Source organism: Salvelinus fontinalis, chromosome 18 (assembly GCF_029448725.1).
Source record: "Salvelinus fontinalis isolate EN_2023a chromosome 18, ASM2944872v1, whole genome shotgun sequence".
In the NCBI taxonomy this organism is placed as follows: domain Eukaryota; kingdom Metazoa; phylum Chordata; class Actinopteri; order Salmoniformes; family Salmonidae; genus Salvelinus; species Salvelinus fontinalis.
This window is the reverse complement of record NC_074682.1, coordinates 27867845-27883302: the sequence shown is the minus strand read 5'-3', so window position 1 is coordinate 27883302 and position 15458 is coordinate 27867845. Positions and strand designations below refer to the sequence as shown.

Sequence of the window (15458 nt, the reverse complement as noted above, 5' to 3'; positions counted from 1 at the left end):
TATTATGTGACTTGTTAAGCACATTTTTACTCCTGAACTTATTTCGGTTTGCCATAACAAAGGGGTTAAATACTAACTGACTCAAGACATTTCAGCTTTTCATTTTAAATTCAGGCTGTTACACAAAAGGAGGAAAAAGTCAAGGGGTGTGAATACTTTCTAAAGACATTGTAGATGCCCTTTTTTCAATTATTGAATTGGAATTTCAGATTACTTCCTGAAATGACTGACTTCAAGTGAAATTGACCGCAACCCTTGCATACACACGCAGAAACGCACACAGAGTAAACACACACTCACTCACCTCTTGCCCTCTGGTGTGAGGAGGTGCTTCAACCATTCATAGGTCATGAAATACATCCCACTGGCTGGCACGTCTGAGAAACAAAGTCGGACTGTCAGAATCACTGGCACAAAGTCAGTTGTCTAATAACACAATCACTACTGAACAAACATATCTAGCTTTTAGATAAAGAGTTGGATATTAGAGACAGGGGTATATGATATATAGTCAATCAGTCAGTCAGTAGAGTTAGATATTAGAGATGGGTATAGGATATATATTCAGTCAGTCAGTAAAGTTAGATATTAGAGACAGGGGTATAGGATGTATAGTCAATCAGTCAATCAGTAGAGTTAGATATTAGAGACGGGTATAGGATATAAGGTGACTCAGTCTGTCAGCAAAGTTAGATATTAGAGACAGGGGTATAGTGTATACTGTATATTCAGTCAGTTAGTCAGTAGAGTTAGATATCAGATACAAGGGTATAGGATATATTGTATATTCAGTCAGTTAGTCAGTAGTTAGATATCAGAGACAAGGGTATAGGATATATATTCAATCTGTCAGGAAGTACCTCTCATGAGGGTGAGAGCAGTGCCTCTGTAGATTCCCCTCTCTTTGTACAGCTGCTTCACACAGTTCATGGGCCCAGCATACTTCAGCTCCCCTCTGGCAGCCTGGATCTATTGTGGTGGAGAAATCAGAATTAGCTAAGTAACATAGATAATAATGAAGATGTCTTATCTGCTGAATATGCTTATTTGATTGAACTGTTGAAACTCTTGTTATTAGAATGTCTCCTTTCGGACTCTGGTGTTGGCAGCTGCACTTCCTCCCTCAAATGGGCCTGAGTCACCTTGGGTCCAGAGAGGGGAGAAGTCGGGCTTGTCTATCACATGTCACTGTTGCTATGCAGAATATCAGCAAGGACATGGCAAAGGAGGTCAGAAGGAAACATTGTTTCCATATGTGAACTATGTGTATTTATTGCAAACCATGTGAAGGGATGGCGTGAGTAGTGGGGAACCAATCACTTGTCTCCACAGTGTCTATGCGTCAGTCATCTCCTCCTAAGGGGAGATTGTTCTCTCCCCTAGTTCAAGGTGGAAACTAAGTAACAATAAATGTCCTAAGTTCTTAGTACTGAACAAAACAACAAGTTCTTTATATTTGGGGCCTAAGGTCTGGCACAGGATGTGTGGGGTTAGTGTTTGGAACGATTGTACGTCATCTCTGCGGTTGCACCTATCCTGACCTATCCTGAGATAGTATATAACCCAGAGGCTCATTCCACTCAGGGAGCACTCACTCCATTAATTTGTGTTTGATGTGACCTGCTCCCTTATTAATTAGTGAATGAAGATTTAGTTTCAGAGTAACTCTGACTTGTGTGATAAGTTTGTCTCTCCTCATTTGATAGTATTTAAAATATCCACCACATCACGTTACATAATCAACTGGGTTCAAACCCCGGGTCATCTGCATGCCACAAGACCGTGTCAGCCTGCTGAGCTAAAACCTAGGTACTAACCCAGGAAGCAAGCACAAGTCTTCAGGACTCAGGGAAGGTTTTGAATCACGTGAGCGTGGTTCACTGAACCATCTCCATTAACCTAAGCCTGTTATCCTAAACCCAGTTAACTTAAGCCTGTTATCCTAAACCCAGTTAACTTAAGCCTGTTATCCTAAACCCAGTTAACTTAAGCCTGTTATCCTAAACCCAGTTAACTTAAGCCTCTTAGCCTAAACCCAGTTAACTTAAGCCTGTTACCCAAAACCCAGTTAACTTAAGCCTGTTAGCCTAAATCCAGTTAACTTTAGCCTGTTACCCAAAACCCAGTTAACTTTAGCCTGTTACCCAAAACCCAGTTAACTTAAGCCTGTTAGCCTAAATCCAGTTAACTTTAGCCTGTTACCCAAAACCCAGTTAACTTAAGCCTGTTATCCTAAACCCAGTTAACTTAAGCCTCTTAGCCTAAACCCAGTTAACTTAAGCCTGTTACCCAAAACCCAGTTAACTTAAGCCTGTTAGCCTAAATCCAGTTAACTTTAGCCTGTTACCCAAAACCCAGTTAACTTTAGCCTGTTACCCAAAACCCAGTTAACTTAAGCCTGTTAGCCTAAATCCAGTTAACCTTAGCCTGTTACCCAAAACCCAGTTAACTTAAGCCTGTTATCCTAAACCCAGTTAACTTAAGCCTGTTATCCTAAACCCAGTTAACTTAAGCCTGTTAGCCTAAACCCAGTTAACTTTAGCCTGTTACCCAAAACCCAGTTAACTTAAGCCTCTTAGCCTAAACCCAGTTAACTTAAGCCTGTTACCCAAAACCCAGTTAACTTAAGCCTGTTAGCCTAAATCCAGTTAACTTTAGCCTGTTACCCAAAACCCAGTTAACTTAAGCCTGTTAGCCTAAACCCAGTTAACTTTAGCCTGTTACCCAAAACCCAGTTAACTTAAGCCTGTTAACCTAAACCCAGTTAACTTTAGCCTGTTATCCTAAACCCAGTTAACTTAAGCCTGTTATCCTAAACCCAGTTAACTTAAGCCTGTTATCCTAAACCCAGTTAACTTAAGCCTCTTAGCCTAAACCCAGTTAACTTAAGCCTGTTACCCAAAACCCAGTTAACTTAAGCCTGTTAGCCTAAATCCAGTTAACTTTAGCCTGTTACCCAAAACCCAGTTAACTTAAGCCTGTTAGCCTAAACCCAGTTAACTTTAGCCTGTTACCCAAAACCCAGTTAACTTAAGCCTGTTATCCTAAACCCAGTTAACTTAAGCCTCTTAGCCTAAACCCAGTTAACTTAAGCCTGTTACCCAAAACCCAGTTAACTTAAGCCTGTTAGCCTAAATCCAGTTAACTTTAGCCTGTTACCCAAAACCCAGTTAACTTAAGCCTGTTAGCCTAAACCCAGTTAACTTTAGCCTGTTACCCAAAACCCAGTTAACTTAAGCCTGTTAGCCTAAACCCAGTTAACTTAAGCCTGTTACCCAAAACCCAGTTAACTTAAGCCTGTTAGCCTAAATCCAGTTAACTTTAGCCTGTTACCCAAAACCCAGTTAACTTAAGCCTGTTAGCCTAAACCCAGTTAACTTTAGCCTGTTACCCAAAACCCAGTTAACTTAAGCCTGTTAACCTAAACCCAGTTAACTTTAGCCTGTTACCCAAAACCCAGTTAACTTAAGCCTGTTATCCTAAGCCCAGTTAACTTAAGCCTGTTAACCTAAACCCAGATAACATAAACCTGTTAACTGAAACCCAGTTCTGTGTGGTCTTACTGTAGGTGTTTCTCACCTGTAGGAGACACTTGATGCGTTCTCCAGGGGCCATGATGGCTGTGGTGAACACGCCTGACAGCATCCCGGCAGCAAACAGCTGTGGATACCTGAGAAGGACAGCAGATGGTTATGCACAACACAAACAAGCGCACACACATAAACATATGCATACACACACACACACACACAAACACACACACACACACAACCATGCCTGTGCACACAAACTCTTTCAACATAAAAATGGGTGAAGACACTACTATGGAACGATCACCTACAGTTGAAGTCGGAAGTTTACATACACTTAGGTTGGAGTCATTAAAACTCCTTTTTCAACCACTCCACAAATGTCTTGTTCACAAGTCACACAAGTCATTTTCCAACAATTGTTTAAGGACAGATTATTTCACTTATAATTCACTGTATCACAATTCCAGTGGGTCAGAAGATTACATACCCTAAGTTGACTGTGCCTTTAAACAGCTTGGAAAATTCCAGAAAATGATGCTTTGGCTTTAGAAGCTTCTGATAGGCTAATTGACATCATTTGAGTCAATTGGAGGTGTACATGTGGATGTATTTCAAGGCCTACCTTCAAACTCAGTGCCTCTTTGATTGACATCATAGGAAAATCAAAAGAAATCAGCCAAGACCTCAGAAAAAAAATGTAGACCTCCACAGGTCTGGTTCATCCTTGGGAGCAATTTCCAAATGCCTGAAGGTACCAAGTTCATATGTACAAATAATAGTATGCAAGTATAAACACCATGGGACCACGCAGCCGTCATACCGCTCAGGAAGGAGGCACGTTCTGTCTCCTAGAGATTAACGTATTTTGGTGCGAAAAGTGCAAATCAATCCCAAAACAAAAGCAAAGGACCTTGTGAAGATGCTGGAGGAAACAGGTACAAAGGTATCTATATCCACAGTAAAACGAGTCCTATATCGACATAACCTGAAATGCCGCTCAGCAAGGAAGAAGCCACTGCTCCAAAACCGTCATAAAAAAGCCAGACTACGGTTAGCAACTGCACATGGGGACAAAGATCGTACTTTTTGGAGAAATGTTCTCTGTTCTGATGAAACAAAAATAGAACTGTTTGGCCATAATGACCATCGTTATATTTGGCGGAAAAAGGGGGAGGCTTGCAAGCCGGAGAACACTATCCCAACCGTGAAGCACGGGGGTGGCAGCATCATGTTGTGGGGGTGCTTTGCTGCAGGCGGGACTGGTGCACTTCACAAAATAGATGGCATCATGAGGTAGGAAAATTATGTGGATATATTGAAGCAACATCTCAAGACATCAGTCTGGAAGTTAAAGCTTGGTCGCAAATGGGTCTTCCAAATGGACAATAACCCTAAGCATACTTCCAAAGTTGTGGCAAAATGGCTTAAGGACAACAAAGTCAAGGTATTGGAGTGGCCATCACAAAGCCCTGACCTCAATCCTTCAGAACATTTGTGGGCAGAACTGAAAAAGCGTGTGCGAGCAAGAAGGCCTACAAACCTGACTCAATTACACCAGCTCTGTCAGGAGGAATGGGCCAAAATTCACCCTACTTATCGTGCAAAGCTTGGGGAAGGCTACCCGAAATGTTTAACCCAAGTTAAACAATTTAAAGGCAATGCTACCAAATACTAATTGAGTATATGTAAACTTCTGACCCACTGGGAATGTGATGAAAGAAATAAAAGCTGAAATAAATCATTCTCTCTACTATTATTCTGACATTTCACATTCTTAAAATAAAGTGGTGATCCTAACTTACGTAAACCAGGGAATTTTTATTAGGACTAAATGTCAGGAATTGTGAAAACTGAGTTTAAATGTATTTGGCTAAGGTATATGTAAACTTCCGACTTCAACTGTACGTAAGGACTTGGACTGGGGTTTTCTGTTGTAGTTTCTTGCCCAGGCCAAAGCCAAAGAAGCAGACAGCGAACATGGGTGTGACTCCAATGATAGGGGCCGTCATGCCTTTATACAGGCCTTTGAATCCCTGTAATAGAGAAAATTAGAGAAAGAGGAATGAATAAAAGAGACAGCAAAGAGAGTTGAACAAAACAAACACATTCAACACCAGAAAGCGATAGGCTACTACTACCCACCTCTTTGGCAAGGGTCTGCTTAAAACAATCAAAGGTGCCTCTATACAGGGGGCTCTCACCAGGGCTGGGCACAGGCATGGTCTGAATACGCACCTAAGAGAGAGGAGGATATGTACACACTCATCATATAGGCCTACACACATGATATACTTCTGTATAGAGGAACATGTATTTCTTATTTCCTATATGTGGCTCAGGTGATATACAGTCGTGGCCAAAAGTTTTGAGAATGACACAAATATTAATTTTCACAAAGTCTGCTGCCTCAGTTTGTATGATGGCAATTTGCATATACTCCAGAATGTTATGAAGAGTGATCAGATGAATTGCAATTAATTGCAAAGTCCCTCTTTGCCATGCAAATGAACTGAATCCCCCAAAAACATTTCCACTGCATTTCAGCCCTGCCACAAAAGGACCAGCTGACATCATGTCAGTAATTCTCTCGTTAACACAGGTGTGAGTGTTGACGAGGACAAGGCTGGAGATCACTCTGTCATGCTGATTGAGTTCGAATAACAGACTGGAAGCTTCAAAAGGAGGGTGGTGCTTGGAATCATTGTTCTTCCTCTGTCAACCATGGTTACCTGCAAGGAAACACGTGTCGTCATCATTGCTTTGCACAAAAAGGGCTTCACAGGCAAGGATATTGCTGCCAGTAAGATCGGATCATCAAGAACTTCAAGGAGAGCGGTTCAATTGTCGTGAAGAAGGCTTCAGGGCGCCCAAGAAAGTCCAGCAATCGCCAGGGCCGTCTCCTAAAGTTGATTCAGCTGCGGGATCGGTGCACCACCAGTACAGAGCTTGCTCAGGAATGGCAGCAGGTAGGTGTGAGTGCATCTGCACGCACAGTGAGGCGAAGACTTTTGGAGTATGGTCTGGTGTCAAGAAGGGCAGCAAAGAAGCCACTTCTCTCCAGGAAAAACATCAGGGACAGACTGATATTCTGCAAAAGGTTCCTTGGATTGGACTGCTGAGGACTGGGGTAAAGTAATTTTCTCTGATGAATCCCCTTTCCGATTGTTTGGGGCATCCGGAAAAAAGCTTGTCCGGAGAAGACAAGGTGAGTGCTACCATCAGTCCTGTGTCATGCCAACAGTAAAGCATCATGAGACCATTCATGTGTGGGGTTGCTTCTCAGCCAAGGGAGTGGGCTCACTCACAATTTTGCCTAAGAACACAGCCATGAATAAAGAATGGTACCAAAACAAGAGCAACTTCTCCCAACAATCCAGGAACAGTTTGGTGACAACCAATGTCTTTTCCAGCATGATGGAGCACATTGCCATAAGGCAAAAGTGATAACTAAGTGGCTCGGGGAACAAAAGATCGATATTTTGGGTCCATGGCCAGGAAACTCCCCAGACCTTAATCCCATTGAGAACTTGTGGTCAATCCTCAAGAGGCGGGTGGACAAACAAAAACCCACAAATTCTGACAAACTCCAAGCATTTATTATGCAAGAATGGGCTGCCATCAGTCAGGATGTGGCCCAGGAGTTACTTGACAGCATGCCAGGGCGGATTGCAGAGTTCTTGAAAAAGAAGGGTAAACACTGCAAATATTGACTCTTTGCATCAACTTCATGTAATTGTCAATAAAAGCCTTTGACACTTATGAAATGCTTGTAATTATACTTTAATATTCCATAGTAACATCTGACAAAAATACCTAAAGACACTGAAGCAGCAAACTTTGTGAAATTAATATTTGTGTAATTCTCAAAACTTTTGGCCATGAGTGTACATCTGCAATAACTGGCCACTGTCATAGGCTTAATGTAGTGCAGTATGACAGAAATTGCCATATACAGGTAACTAACAAAATAACCAACATAAAGTGTCTTAATAGAGCATTGGGTCACCAAGAGCCAGAACAGCTTCAATGTACCTTGGCATAGATTATACAAGTGTCTGGAACTATAATGGAGGGATGCGATGTCACGAATCCCGCCGAAGATGGTGCCTCTTCCTGTTCGGTCGGCGCTCGGCGGTCGTCGTCGCCGGCCTACTAGCTGCCACCGAACCCCTTTTCTATTTCATTTAGTTGTGTCTGATTTGTTGCACCTGTTTCGTGTTTAGGTTTGGTTGTGGGCTATTTAAACCCAGTAGGCCCGCCGGCTTTTGTGCGGGCTTGTTTTTCTGTTTGTGGTGTTTGATTATTCTTGTGGTTTCTTTTCCTGATCAGTTTCGTCCTGTTTGTTGGACTGGGACTTTACGCGCCCTTGTGTGTGTGGCGTGACCGTCTCTCTGGTTGTGTTGGAATATTAAAGATCCATATCTTTTGAACCCTGCTCTCTGCGCCTGACTCCTGCACTCACTACTTATTGAAGCCGTGACATACGACACCTCTTCCACAAGAAATTCCATATTTTGGTATTTTGTAGATGGTGGTGGTGGGAAACGCTGTCTGAGGCGCCGCTCCAGAATCTCTGATGAGTGATCAATTGGGTTGAGATCTGGTGGCTGAGACGGCTATGGAATATGGTTTAAATCGTTTTCATGCTCATCGAACCATTCAGTGACCACTGGTGCCCTGTGGATGGGGGTATTGTATTCCTATGGGGGCATAGCCATGGTAGCCAAAATAATGGCCTGCCAAGCATTTTATACAATACACCTGTGTGGTTGCACCTGTTTTCAATATACTTTGTACCCCTTACTTACTCACGTGTTTCCATTATTTTGGTAGTTACCTGTAGGTCAAACATCCCCCCTACCCCACCACCAGCAAACGATGAACTGAAAACTCAAAAGAGTCATGATGTTGTCCCCACAGTGACTGTAAGTACATACTCCAACCAGAAGTCATGGATTACAGGTAACATTAGCACTGAGCTAAAGGGTAGAGCTGCCGCTTTCAAGGAGCGGGACTCTAACCCGGAAGCTTATAAGAAATCCCGCTATGCCCTCCGACGAACCGTCAAACAGGCAAAGCGTCAATACAGGAGTAAGACTGAATCATACTACACCGGCTCCGACGCTCATCGGATGTGGCAGGGCTTGCAAACTAATACAGACTACAAAGGGAAGCACAGCCGAGAGCTGCCCAGTGACACAAGCCTACCAGACGAGCTAAATTAGTTATATGCTTACTTCGAGGCAAGTAACACTGAAACATGCATGAGAGCATCAGCAGTTCCGGACAACTGTATGATCATGCTCTCCGCAGCCGATGTGAGTAAGACCTTGAAACAGGTCAACATTCACAAGGCCGCAGGGCCAGATGGATTACCAGGTCGTGTACTTCGAGCATGCGCTGACCAACTGGTAAGTGCCTTCACTGACAGTTTCAAGCTCTCCCTGTCTGAGTCTGTAATACCAACATGTTTCAAGCAGACCACCATAGTCCCTGTGCCCAAGAACACTAAGGTAACCTGCCTAAATGACTACCAACCTGTAGCACTGACATCTGTAGCCATGAAGTGCTTTCAAAGGCTGGTCATGGTTCACATCAACACCATTATCCCAGAAACCCTAGACCCACTCCAATTTGTATACCGCCCTAACAGATCCACAGATGATGCAATCTCTATTGTACTCCACACTGCCCTTTCCCACATGGACAAAAGGAGCACCTATGTGAGAATGCTATTCATAGACTACAACTCAGCGTTCAACACCATAGTGCCCTCAAAGCTCACCACTAAGCTAAGGACCCTGGGACTAAACACCTCCCTCTGCAACTGGATCCTGGACTTCCTGACGGGCCAACCCCCAGGTGATAAGGGTAGGTAACAACACGTCCACCACGCTGATCCTCAACACGGGGGCCCCTCTCGGATGCGTGCCCAAGCCCCTCCTGTACTCCCTGTTCACTCATGACTGCACGGCCAGGCACGACTCCAACACCATCATTAAGTTTGCCGATGACACAACAGTGGTAGGCCTGATCACCGACAACGACGAGACAGCCTGTAGGGAGGGGGTCAGAGATCTGGCCGTGTGGTGCCAGGACAACAACCTCTTCCTCAACGTGATCAAGACAAAGGATATGATTGTGAAAATGGAGGATCGAGCATGCCCCCATTCTCATCGACGGGGCTGTAGTGGAGCAGGTTGAGAGCTTCAAGTTCCTTGGTGTCCACATAACCAACAAACTAACATGGTCCAAGCACACCAAGACTGTCGTGAAGAGGGCACAACAAAACCTATTCCCCCTCAGGAGACTGAAAATATTTGGCATGGGTCCTCAGATCCGCAAAAGGTTCTACAGCTGCCCCCTCGAGAGCATCCTGACTGGTTGCATCACTGGCCTGGTATGGCAACTGCTCTGCCTCCAACCGCAAGGCACTACAGAGGGTAGTGCGTACAGCCCAGTACATCACTGGGGCAAAGCTTTCTGCCATCCAGGACCTCTACAGCAGGCGGTGTCACAGGAAGGCCCTAAAAATTGTCAAAGACTCCAGCCACCCTAGTCGGAGACTGTTCTCTCTGCTGCCGCATGGCAAGCGGTACCGGAGCTCCAAGTCTAGGTCCAAGAGGCTTCTCAACAGCTTCTACCCCCAAGCCATAAGACTCCTGAACATCTAATCAAATGGCTACCCAGACAATTTCCATTGCCCCCCCTTTTACACTGCTGCTACTCTCTGTTATTATCTATGCATAATCACTTTAATAACTCTACCTACATGTACATAATACCTCAATTACCTCAGCTAACCGGTGCCCCTGCACATTGACTCTGTACCGGTACTGTATATAGCCTCGCTGTATATAGCCTCCCTGTATATAGCCTCGTTATTGTTATTTTACTGCTGCTCTTTAATTATTTGTTACTTTTATTTCTTATTATTTTATTTTTATTATAAAAAAAATTAACTGCATGATTGGTTAGGGCTTGTACGTAAGCATTTCATACACTTGTTGTATTCGGCACTTGACAAATAAAATTGTATTTTATTTTACAAGCCTCTCGTTCACATGTCCTTCACAATAGGGGGCTTATTCGAGCTGTCATTTGTGACTGAGACATGTAAAAGTGTGCCTTAAAAAATGTAGCTTACATTTGTTGATTGCTAGGCATACATATAAGATTATGTCTTGATACATTTGAAACAAGGTCTAGTTGTGGCAGCAACCAGACTAGACTGTAAGCGACCCTCTGCGGAATGTATTGCTTGACTGCCTGAGAGTGTTATGCAAAATATCGTTTGCAAATTGCTTCCACCCCAAACGGCTTGATCTTGAGTTCGAGTTTGTTGAACAGAGCTTTGTCCATCATGACATTGAATAATCAATTCATTGCATCCATTCTTGTATTTTTGTTCTCTATGCTGCCTGCAGTATGATATATTTTCCCTCACGCACATGATAGACAGTTGCTGGTTGGAGCATGTCTTTGGAGTCGCTGAGCCGGAGAAGCGCGTATTAAAACCCCCTGCTGGAGGTCATTTTGCAGGGCTCTGGCAGTGCACCTCCTTGCACTAAGGCGGAGGTACCGGTCCTGCTGCTGGGTTGTTGCCCTCCACGGCCTCCTCCACGTCTCCTGATGTACTGGCCTGTCTCCTGGTAGCGCCTGCATGCTCTGGACCCTACGCTGACAGACACAGCAAACCTTTTTGCCACAGTTCGCATTGATGTGCCATCCTGAATGAACTGCACTACCTGAGCCACTTGTGTGGGTTGTAGACTCCGTCTCATGCTACCACTAGAGTGAGAGCACCGCCAGCATTCAAAAGTGACCAAAACATCAGCCAGGAACGGGTTGGGGATTGTTGAGCTGCCTCTGATAGCCAGGCGGAGAGCGAAGAGGAGCAGCTTGAACGAGACAATCCGCGGAGGACAAGCTGAAGAAAGAACTCAGGCCAGTCAGAGAAACACAATCTACTCACACGCTCACATACAGATTCATGCATACACACTGTCCCTCTCTCCCCTTACCTTACCATGACCTCTATTTCTTACATCCCTCAGAGAAAGGACCATTTTCGGGGTATTGCTTTGTGCACTGACTTTACTCAACTCATCAGTTGATTTAGCCCAAATCCTAACCACATCAGTTTTTGACAACAGGCTGCATACATTAAAGTGAAACATACCAAAACCAGATCTAGATTTAAAATCAGAGGGTGTTTTGAGACATTGCATATCAGGGCCAGGGTTAGGTTGCACATTACCTGATATCAACAAAAGAAGAATAACTAGGCACTGTCTTATTTTGCACACTTTGTACAAAATAATAATATGCAGTACTACAGGATATTTCTTAACGTAGCTCTTTATTAGCTAGCTATAACTGGCATGTTCACGTATCGCCAACCAGGATCAAACTGACCATGACCTAACCATTTGGGTGGTCTTAACCAATCATAGCACAGTATGATATGGCGGTAAAATGCATCCAATTACAATTCAGTATGTTTACACATATGAATATTACAGGCACCTGTTTAATAGCCTTGCACGGCTTCTCTTTTTAAAGAGAATTCTACAAGTGAGTTTCCAGACAATACAAAACAGTCATTTAAAACCATTAGACTTTGGTTGTGACACAAGTTCCTACTGTTCACGCCATGCCACAAATGCATCGGCACCTGGACGAGTGAAAAAGAGCGAGGTGCCGCAGACAAACCCTTGTGAGTGAACAGCTAAAAGAGTTTTTATATACTAACTCTATTTTATCAATGTACCAATCGGGCTTCAGGAAGAAGCATAATACCAGCAGCCATGAAGGTTTTAAATGATATCACTGAAGCCTTTGACAAAAATCAGCACTGTGTCTCACTTTTTATTGGTCTCTCTAAGGTTTTTGATACAGTTGATCATGCTATACTGAGGCGAGATTGTCGAGTGTAGGTCTTTCAGAGCATGCAGTTGCATAGTTTGCTAACTATCTGTCTGATAGAACTCAGTGCACTCAATTTGATGGGCTCATGTCTGTTAAATTGTCTGTCTGTAATGGAGTGCCCCAGGGCTCTGTACTCGGTCCCCTCTTATTCACTATTTATATAAATAATTTAGACAAAAATTAGCAAAATGCGCAACTTCACTTTTATGCTGATGATACTGTTATTTATTGTTGTGCCTCGTCTCTCACAAAAGCTTTACAAAACTTGCAAACTGCTTTTTATACTGTTCAACATACCTTGTGTCAATTGAAGCTTATCCTCAATACTGACAAAACTAAACTAATGGTGTTTTCTAAAGCAAGAAATAGATCTCTGAACCTTTCACCTATTACTACCTGTCAGGGAAATGAGATTGAGACTGTAACCTCTCATTTAAATTGCAATTTCAACAACTTACAAAAGAATTTAAGCTTGAAGTTGGGATTATATTTTAGTAATAAGGCCTGTTTTTTTTAAGCCAAAGGGAGGCTAGTATCAGCTACATTTATGCCTTTACTAGACTATGGGGATATTTTATAAATGAATGCTTCTGCTCAGTGTTTGAGATCAATTGACACCCTTTACCATGGCGCATTGAGATTTATTTTAAACTGCAAAACCCTTTCGCACCACTGCACTTTATATACAAGGGTTGGTCACTCGTAGGCTCAGTCACTGGTATACTTCTATTTACAAAGCCATTTTGTCTTCACTACCATTTTATTTGGACATTTTTATTGTTCATAAATGTGGTGGGTACTCTCTTCATTCGCAGGACTTTATCCTGCCAACTGTTCCAAATGTCCGAACTGAATTTGGTAAAAGGGCTTTTATGTACTCTGCTCCATTGTACTCCGGCCTTCTCTAGTCACTCGTAGGCTCAGTCACTGGTATACTTCTATTTACAAAGCCATTTTGTCTTCACTACCATTTTATTTGGGCATTTTTATTGTTCATAAATGTGGTGGGTACTCTCTTCGTTCGCTGGACTTTATCCTGCCAACTGTTCCAAATGTCCGAACTGAATTTGGTAAAAGGGCTTTTATGTACTCTGCGCCATTGGCTTGGAACACCTTACAAAATACTTTTAAACTGGAAGACCTTATCCCGATTGGTGTTTTTAAATCACTGATGAAGGATTTTGAGATTGATTCCCTGACCTGTCAATGTTTTTAATTTGCTGTTTTATGATTTTGTTATACTCTTGTGAATTCTATGGTTTTTACTAGATTACTTGTAGTTTTTCATGTTGTCTGTCTGTAATTGTGTACTGACTTGGTGCTGCCTATCTTGACCAGGATGCTCTTGAAAAAGAGATTTCAAATCTTAATGAGCCCTTCCTGGTTAAATAAAGGTTAAATGAAAATAAAGAAATAATAATGTACAACATTAACAATGTCTACACTGATCAATTTGTGTTATTTTAATGGACAGCATGCCAATTGCATGCTCCCTGAAAACTTGAGACATCTGTGGCATTGTGTTGTGTGACAAAACTGCACATTTTAGAGTGCCCCTTTACTGTCCCCAGCACAAGGTGCAGCTGTGTAATGATCATGCTGCATAATCAGATTGTTGACATTCCACACCTATCAGGTGTATGGATTATCTTGGCAAAGGAGAAATGCCACCAATAGGGATTTAAAAAAAATTATGCACAACATTTTAGAGAAATTTCTGGAATCTTTTATCCCAGGTCATGAAACATGGGACCAACACTTTACATATTGCATTTATATATTTTGTTCAGTATAGTATCATATAACAGACGGTTACTTAAGTCCAAAGCGAAGTGTTGGTCTTGGTGGATGGGTGGGCGTATAACGCAAGCTCTAGCAACCCCAAAGGTTGTGAGTTCAAATCTTCTCATGGACAACTTTAGCTCATTAGCAACTTGTACAGTACTAACAACTATTGTATATACTTTGTAACAACTTAGCATGTTAACTAACCCTTTGACCTAACTCCTAAACGTAACCCTAACCCCTAGCCTAGTTAGCCAGTCAGCTAATATCATGTATTTTGCAAATACGTAACATATAGTACATTATGTAAATTTGTAACTGGTAATTCTTAACATATCATACGAAATGGGTGATGGACATTCACAAATTAATACAAAACATACGAAATGCCCTGACACCAGGTTGGCCAGCAGGTCAAACTAACGACTAAAATGAAGGAGTCACTCGGAAAAAACGAATCATGACTCTCGTGTCAGTAAAACGTCGCTCAAAATAAACGATTCGTTCGCAAACTGCACAGTACTACAGCTCAGTGAAGCGCTCATTATGTAAACTGACAGTCCCTGTCATAAGTTCTATGAAATTTAAAGAACAAGGAAACTAACATCCAGTAACCAATTATACATCTCTAAAGATACATTTGTATATTACTTTGCTAGGAATGCAGCCTGCAGCAGAGACGAATGAAAGTTAGGCTCGCGAGGCAAGATATTAGCAGCTAGCTACTTTGTTATTAACTTAAGACAGCTAGATGAGCAATGAGTAACTTTGCAAGAAATAATTACTTTTGTGGTATCAAGTGGATGTCTAGCGAAGACCAAGCAGACACCACCAAAGCCCCCAGCGAAGAAGTTCTTCCCTGGGTTTATTGCCTGGTATTTAGACATGGTTTCTGTTCAAGAAAAGACAGCTAGCTAACAAGAAAATAAACACAAAATGTTGCGTCTTTACGACCAGCAGCTATTTGGGGGAAGCTAACCGGTCCCTATGTCACCACTATCGGTTCAAATGAGAGGTAGATATATTTTCTTGACATCCACCGTCGTGTTTTATCCAGTACGGACATTTTCAACCAATCCATCAAATTTATTTATAAAGCCCTTCTTAAATCAGCTGATGTCACAAAGTGCTGTACAGAAACCCAGCCTAAAACCCCAAACAGCAAGCAATGCAGGTGTCGAAGCATTTCACCCATATATGTGCCCGGAC

At 42.6% G+C, this 15458-nt stretch overlaps 1 protein-coding gene across 1 annotated transcript; it reads right to left on the bottom strand.

Moving 5' to 3' along the window:
- Window positions 1-300: 300 nt before the first annotated feature.
- LOC129815926 (mitochondrial carnitine/acylcarnitine carrier protein-like) lies at window positions 301-15136 on the bottom strand. Its single transcript, XM_055870139.1, has 6 exons — window positions 15035-15136; window positions 5676-5768; window positions 5439-5566; window positions 3580-3670; window positions 861-969; window positions 301-377 (listed from the first exon to the last, which is right to left on the bottom strand). Exons 1-6 carry the CDS (start codon window positions 15134-15136, stop codon window positions 301-303), a joined length of 600 nt encoding a protein of 199 aa, XP_055726114.1.
- Between the last annotated feature and the right edge of the window lie 322 nt (window positions 15137-15458).